Source organism: Culex quinquefasciatus, chromosome 3 (genome assembly GCF_015732765.1).
Source record: "Culex quinquefasciatus strain JHB chromosome 3, VPISU_Cqui_1.0_pri_paternal, whole genome shotgun sequence".
Classification (NCBI taxonomy): Eukaryota; Metazoa; Arthropoda; class Insecta; order Diptera; family Culicidae; genus Culex; species Culex quinquefasciatus.
Genome location: NC_051863.1, coordinates 174,828,540 through 174,836,136, shown reverse-complemented (window position 1 = coordinate 174,836,136; position 7,597 = coordinate 174,828,540). Strand labels below are relative to the sequence as shown.

Genomic DNA, 7,597 nt, shown 5'->3' with positions numbered 1-7,597 from the left:
TTTGCTATTAAAACATTAAAGGCACTTTAATTTTTCATTGGAGAATCTTAATCGCAGACTTGTGACCATCTTTCTGATATGTAAAGAGCTTTGTATTAAATGCTGTTCGTCTGTACGTTAATCAACGTAAAACTATACTTAACTGTAATAAATGCATCATGTTTCTCGTTTATCATTTCGTGCAATTTTAGAGTGACTTTGCTCACTTCATCTAGCAGCAACAACTACACACCGTGGAAGACCTTGGATGCCCGATTGCCTGGTTCAGTAATCGATGAGCTTCTTCACGCCGGCCAGACAGCGGAACTTGTCCGGGATGTAGAACGGCTCGAACACGTGCGGGAAGGGCGTGTCCCAGCCGGTGACGCGTGCTACCGGCGCCTCGAGATGGAGGAAGCACTCCTCCTGGATGGTCGCTGCCAGCTCGGCGCCAAATCCGCTCGTGAGGGGTGCCTCGTGGGCGATCAGCACGCGGCCCGTCTTTTTCGCCGACTGTTGGTGAGTGTGGGGAGCATGGTTAGAACCGCGGAAGGTCAACGATATTTGTGCTTGTTTGAAATAAGTGCATTCGAATGTACTTATGAAGTTTGAGGTCAAACTTGAGGACCACTTAAGATTTGGATAGGTATAAAAAGGTTCTAGTTGGCAAGATTTTTAAGAGTGAAGCTTTCGAAAATGAATAAGTTGTTCCTGATCATTAGCATTGCAGTTGCAGTTTTCGCAAAAGTAAGTTTTATGAAATTTTAACTATGTTCATTAAATCAAACCTTTTGCTTGCAGACCACCGCCAAACCTTCCGTTTTTGAGTGCCTCGATGTAAGTTAATTTATCATTCTCGTATAGCGTAAACGAGTTAATATTTAAAAATTTCAGAAGTTGCAATCAAACCTCGAAAAGCTAGATTTGACCAATTTTGGTGATTTAGCTGAAAATATAGTGAAAACACTGACAGCTTTGGCAGACCACTATCAGCGATGCCAGGACATCCCACGGGACGATCCTCCCACAATTCTGCAGCAGATGCTTATAAGTGGATGTGAAAGCAGCTGAATGCAAGCGTGGCCACCGAGTTGGGCCGAATTGGGTTGAGATTCAGGTCCGCGGGCACACGGCGGTAGATTTAGTTGGCCAGTTTTCCAAGTGTACAGGGATTAAACTTTGATGTAAATTAATTGAATAAAAGAAATCGTGCCAACAAATGGCTTTCAATACTCACACTGCAAACGGTGTCCTTATCCCACGGCAGAATCGACACCAGGTCAATCACCTCACAGTTCACGCCGTACTGCTTTTTAGCCATATCGGCAACCTCCGACAGCACGTGAATCTGCGTACCCCATCCGATCAACGTGACGTCGCTGCCGGTTCTCAGGATGTCCGCCTTGCCCAGCGGAGACTCAAAGGCGGCCACCGGAACCTCCTCCACCGCCGCTCGGTACAGCGTTTTAGGCTCAAACACGATGCAAGGATCTTTCTCCTTGATGCAAGCCAGCAGCAATCCCTTTGCCTTATTGGGACCGCGCGGAACGACCACCTTTAAGCCGGGTGTGTGCGCAAAGTACGCCTCCGGAGATTGCGAGTGATAGCAAGCACCATGTCCAACGGCGCCGCACGGTGCGCGGAACGTTAGCGACCCACAATCGAACAGATTTCCGCTGCGGTACCGATACTTGGCCGCTTCATTGACTATCTGATCGAACGCCGGAAAAATGTAATCGGCAAACTGCATCTCGGCGATGGCCGTCGCACCCGTGTTGGCCACCCCGATCGCAAACCCAGCAATGCCTTGCTCGCACAACGGAGTGTTAAACACCCGATCCTTTCCGTACTTCTTCTGCAGGCCCATGGAGCATCGGAAAACCCCTCCAAAAGCAACGTCCTCACCAAACACCAGCGCCGAAGTGTCTCGCTCCATGGCGATGTCCATCGCGTTGTTAATGGCCTGGAACATGTTCATCTTCTGGGTTGGCCCCTCGACCGGAGCCTTCGCATCCGGGCTGTACACAAAGTGGGACGAGGCACGTGAAACGACCAGCTGGGTCGTCGAACTCTTCTTCAGAGCAGCCGCCGTGGCGCCGCTCGCCAACTTGAGAAGACTCATGATGATCTGAGCGAGAAAAAGTAAAACAAACGGATTTCCGGTTAGTCAAGTCTTGGCACCGATCAATCGGAAATTGGCAACGAGCTCAACCAGCGCCAGACTGTTGAATCACACACCGCGAGAGATTAGTGTTATGTAATTAAGGTTGGCAACTTTCCCGCAAACGTGTCGTCAAGCGCGACAATAAACAAAGAATTTTGCCTCGCGTTCCAAACAAAACTCGCAAGCTAATCGGGAATGCAGTTGGAAATGCGATCCCGCCAACGAGGGGGGCAAGCAAAGGGTTCGGAATTTGAATTTTTAATCGGAAATTTACCTCGCTAAATTAGGCTGACTGACGACGACGCACTTGTTTTTGTTGACGAAACGCGCGAGTTGTACCCACCTTGTTATCAGGCGTGTGTGTGTTTTGCGAATTTGACAGCAATCGGTGGGTGCAAGTGGAATTGGCATAAAAACTATAAAGGATAATGGCATATCTACAATCACTTTGCTTAGAATAGTTAAAAAATTAAAAAAGTTGAAAATTCAAAATTTGGAATGTTAAGAACATCAAAATTTAAATAGGGTACGTTATCCATTAGTGGACCCCTTTCCTATAGTGGACCCTCTGAAGGGTTTTTGATGAAAAATTCGAAACAATCACAATTTCAAGCGTGTTTTTGTCTACAAATCTTTTATTTGGTAAGTTCAGCATCATTTAATACAATGTTGGCTGACATTGACGTGTCCTTTCAGCCAAAATAAGTGTTTTGAGTTCGACATCTGAAATCAGCCATGGCCACTAGCATTTTCACAACAAAACTGCATTTATATTTTATAATTGAATTAACTATCCAATCATTTTTTGACTGATTATTCAACTTCAGCAGGTCGAAGTAATGTAAGTTTAAGTATCTTTACTAAAATAAAACGAAGAACTGCTCATTTTCGAGCAAACATTAGGTGGGTCCAATATAGGACAACGAAATTCCAAACTTTTCCAAAAGTGGACCCCTGTTAATTTAACTTACAAAAATAAAGAAAACTGTGCATTTAAGCAAAAGTTTCTCTTAAACATACAAAGAATGCTTGTTGTAATCAACTTAAACGCATATTTTTTCAATAATGAGTATAAATATAGCTGTTTTTATGTTGAAAGTACCAATATGCTGAAGCCGAAAGAATTTATAATTAATCAAAACTTTAGTTAATGGTACTTAACTAAAGCATCATAGTTGCAGTTTGAAATGATATTTTATAATAATAAATCAATAACAAAACATTATTTTTAAATAAACATGCGTGGTTTTATCAGCAACTGTAAACAAAACTATTTTTTAGTTTCGGTCAATCATTTATGTAATTAATATGATAAAAAAATGCATCAACATTACTTTTTTAAACTATTTGTATGATTACAGTGGTTTTTGAAACGTTTTCTCGGATCTTTTTCGGAAATAAATGTGTTTAAATGTCTGTTAGGTTTTTTAGTTGTTTAAAGCCAAATTTGTTAACAAAACATATTTGTTCTAGGGGTTGGACAGAGTCGATGGTTTTATTATTCGTCAATCTATTGACGGCGGTTTTGATATTTTCGTCAATAGATCAACGAATAGTTGAGCTAGCGTTCCCACCCAGTATTATTAATCTCGGTCCAATTTGACATCTTATAAACAATAACATGTACTTGTCTGAGTCGTGCATTTCATTTTCAAAAAAAGTTTGCGCAAAACGGAGTTTAACACAGACACTGGGACACGGATATCCGGAATCTACAAAACCTTCGTATGACCCTTCTGCCTGAGCCGCCCGACGAAAAAAAACAGAATCAAATGAAGTGGACGAGGATTTGGTAAAAGCATCCGGAACGGTCCACACTCCACAATCATGCTATTTGAGTTGTGTGGTGCCCTAAGACGTTAACGGCACGGAAGCTCAACAACGAAGCCAACAACTTCTTTCAGAATTGTGGAACCGTCTTCAGCACGCCGGTCGCACAGCACTACATACACATAAAGATTGCTCACAATCTTTGGAAGCTCATCTTTCCCAAGTCAACCAGGGAAGTTCATCCATGACGACTTCCGGCGTGCCTACGGCTTACGATGTTATGGCTATGGCGAGATTATGGCATTGTTAACGTTCTTGCTAGGGTGTCTAGGGCATGCTACAGGACGAAACGTACCCCTCCTCTCCCTTTTTTTCGGTGGTATATGAATAAAAAGCGGAAACAGTAGTATATTTACAAAAAAAATGGCAAATTGAAGAATTATGAAAAGATTTAACACAAAGAGTTTGAGATCTTCGTCGGCTTGAATCCCGTGAACCGTTTGTAGGTCTGGTTGAAAAAGTTCAGCAACTGAGATGACATGGATTTAGCACCTCCACCTTCGCGCTGGAAGTGCTCGAGTTGGGAGCACACTGCCAGATCAAAGTAAATCTTGCTGTTGGTTCCCGGAATCATCCGACCGCCACCGCCCGTGGCTACATTGGGATTGCGTTTGGTACTGGGGCTGTAACCGCTCTAGATCAAATCACATTACGTAGTGGTCGGAAAAGGCCATCCGGCCGTCGTTGTCGATGTTTCAAACGGTGTGACGGTGTCCGGCAGTTGGTTGATCTGGTTCACCACACTATGTTCCTCGATTTGGAACCAATTTGGGGGAGGTCGTCACTTCCCATGGCGGGGGATTTGAAGCGGATTTCAAACGTTTCCAGACTGTCGTCGTCGTCGTCGAACAGCGCCAATCGGTGTACTTATCGTCAAAGTATTTGCTACTTGTCCAAGGTTGCTGGCTCGAGACTATCTCTGGGGAAGCGATTCTTGGTCGTTTCGCTAGCTGTGAGGAGGTTGACGGAGTTTGAGAGGTTCTCTTCTCTGCTCGTATTTTGCTTAGGGTCTCGATTAAGTCGGCGAGCAGGAGGATGCTATCTGCGGGGTAAAGTGAATTGAAGCATTGTAGATAAACTTAATCAAGCTTTCGAATACCATTTTGTTGAACTCGATCTCGCCAGTAGGGTGCATTTTCAACACCAAGATGATCTGGCCATTTGGAATCTGAGCCGTCGATTCTGATAGAACTATTTGCCGGGAAGAAACGTAAACAAAACAACTTTATTGCGTGTCTTCAAAATTTGAATTAATATGGTTTCTCGTTAGAAAATCTGTTTCCTTAAATACGGACTGTTTTTCGTGTTTGTCAAAACACACTCGCAAGAGGACACATCTAGGCCGGAGTCGGTGGACGTTGCAGATCCGGACTCGGAACGAGAACTCCTGCAAATGGCTAATGGCTGCAGGATCGCGATCTAATGGAACGGGGTGGTTCGATCTGCAACCGAACAGATACCACACGTCCAAGAACCATCTCATTTTCCAAACTGCACTCTTGCAGCGGAGGAAGAGGAAACACAGCTTGACTTGACTTTCTCTGCATCGTCACCACCTTCCCTGGCCACCGATTCCACGGGTATAGAGTTATCTTAGCCCGCTCTCACGCACACTAGCACGCCATTTGTTTTGCTGGACGGTACAAAATTTAACCTCAATCTTTTTCGTGTACGTACACGCAATACATGCGCACGTAGATAACTCTATTGTTCGGTTTTCTGGAACGACGTCGTAACCGGTGAAATTTGTTTTGTTTTGATTTGATTTCTACTGACATTTCAACTCAACAAGGTTTTTAAAGGCATGGTGGGATTTCGTTAATATATTGACGAAATGTCGATATACTGACCAATTATTTTAATGCGTTAATAATGTATTGACCGATTTGTCCGACCCCTAGTATTTGTTCATAAAGGAATTCTTGACTCGGTTTAGGGTTTTTCGTAAGGAATCTTTATTTTGCGTCTTGCTCGCTTGAGTGTTCGCAACTTAATGAACTAGAAGCTGGCCTGTCGATCGCACCTCAGCTTTCTCAAAGGTTGCTTCGTTACACCCCCTCTCGATCGCGCAGTCCTAGTTGTCGTCGCAGGTCTCCAAAACGTCCAGGGTCCAACGCCTTCGTGAAGATGTCTGCTAGCTGGTTGGTTGTCCCGATAGGTTGAATGTTGAGCTTCCCGTCAGCAACGTGGTCCCGGATGAAGTGATGTTTGATGTCAATATGCTTCGCTCGCTTTGACTCCAAATTCTTCGCCATCCCGATGCATCCGTGGTTATCTTCAAAAATTGTTACCGGTCCAGTGATGGCTTCTCCAAGATCTCCCAAAAGACCACGCAACCAGATTTCTTCCGATGCAGCAGCACTCAAGGCAACGTACTCAGCTTCACTCGAAGATGTGGCCACAGTCGTCTGTTTCTTACTGGACCACGAGACCGTGTTACCGTATACTTGGAACAGGAATCCGCTGACTGACTTCCGGTCTTCAGTGTCTGTTGCCCAGTCCGCGTCAGCAAACCCGAGCAAGCAATTGGCGTCCTCACAACGGTTGATCTCCAGGTTCATCTGCTTGGTACCTTTCATGTATCGTACAACACGTTTCAGCGCCGTCCAGTGCTGCTGTCCTGGTTGTTGTTGGAATCGTCCCAAGTATCCAACCGAAAAGCAAATATCCGGTCTGGTAGACATCATCATGTACATGAGACTACCCAGAAGCTCACGGTAAGGTTCTTCGGCAGCTTCCGTAACTTGTCGCTCAAGCATCAGTCCTTTTTCCATGGGAGTTTTCGTCGGGTTACAATTTTCCATTCCAAAGTTCTTCAGGACCTTATCGATGCTAGCTGCTTGGGACAGCTTCATTCGACCTTGCTGCCAGTTGTAGTCGATCTTCATCCCTAGGAAAAACTTGACTTCTCCGCAGTCCGTCATCTCGAAGGTTTGCGCCAAGTCCATTTTCAGCTTTTGAATTGTCTCTTGCCGTTTACCGATGATTAGCAGGTCGTCAACATACAGCACAAGGATAACAGCGTCATTCCCCCTCTCGTTAAACCGTGTGTAGAGACAATAATCGTATTTAGACCGGGTAAATCCAAGCTGAACCAAAACTTGATTGAACCGCTCGTTCCAGCACCGTGGAGATTGCTTCAATCCGTACAATGACTTTAAAAGTTGACACGCTGTCCCTGGTTCTGCTTGCACGCCATCCGGAACAGCCATGAAAATAGTTTCCTGCAGTTTTCCGTGCAAAAAGGCCGTCTTCACATCCATTTGATGGAAATAGCATCTTCGCTGCACGCCAACAGCCAGTGCCGTCCGAATGGTGACCAGCTTTGCTACCGGTGCATACGTCTCGTGATAGTCCAGACCAGCCTTCTGCAGGAATCCCTTCACGACGAGTCTTGCCTTGTAGCGCACAGGATTACCGCTTTCGTCCTCCTTGACTCGCAGAACCCATTTTGATTTCAGGGGCTTGATACCAGAAGGACATTTCACTAGCTTCCAAACAGCATTGGCATCAAGGGACCGTAGTTCATCGTCCACTGCGGCTTTCCACAAATGACCATCAGCACGGGTATTGATTTCGTCAAATGTAAGCGGTGGATCTGCAAGTTCGGAATTCTTAACAGCG

General features: G+C 45.0%; 2 protein-coding genes across 3 annotated transcripts; both read right to left on the bottom strand.

Moving 5' to 3' along the window:
* LOC6047853 (2-oxoisovalerate dehydrogenase subunit beta, mitochondrial) lies at nucleotides 1–2,504 on the bottom strand. 2 transcript variants are annotated; one of them, XM_001864821.2, is made up of 3 exons: nucleotides 2,418–2,504; nucleotides 1,217–2,107; nucleotides 1–492 (listed from the first exon to the last, which is right to left on the bottom strand). In XM_001864821.2, the coding sequence occupies exons 2-3, from the start codon at nucleotides 2,099–2,101 to the stop codon at nucleotides 265–267; spliced, it is 1,113 nt and encodes a 370-aa protein (XP_001864856.2). In that variant the 5' UTR covers nucleotides 2,102–2,107; nucleotides 2,418–2,504; the 3' UTR covers nucleotides 1–264. The 2 variants fall into 2 exon arrangements, with proteins under 2 accessions (XP_001864856.2, XP_038120651.1); XM_038264723.1 differs by lacking the exon at nucleotides 2,418–2,504 and adding an exon at nucleotides 2,192–2,284.
* A 1,832-nt stretch (nucleotides 2,505–4,336) lies between these two features.
* Nucleotides 4,337–5,853, bottom strand: LOC119769816. The gene is made up of 3 exons (XM_038263500.1): nucleotides 5,269–5,853; nucleotides 5,073–5,164; nucleotides 4,337–5,015 (listed from the first exon to the last, which is right to left on the bottom strand). Exons 1-3 carry the CDS (start codon nucleotides 5,454–5,456, stop codon nucleotides 4,717–4,719), a joined length of 579 nt encoding a protein of 192 aa, XP_038119428.1. The 5' UTR covers nucleotides 5,457–5,853; the 3' UTR covers nucleotides 4,337–4,716.
* Between the last annotated feature and the right edge of the window lie 1,744 nt (nucleotides 5,854–7,597).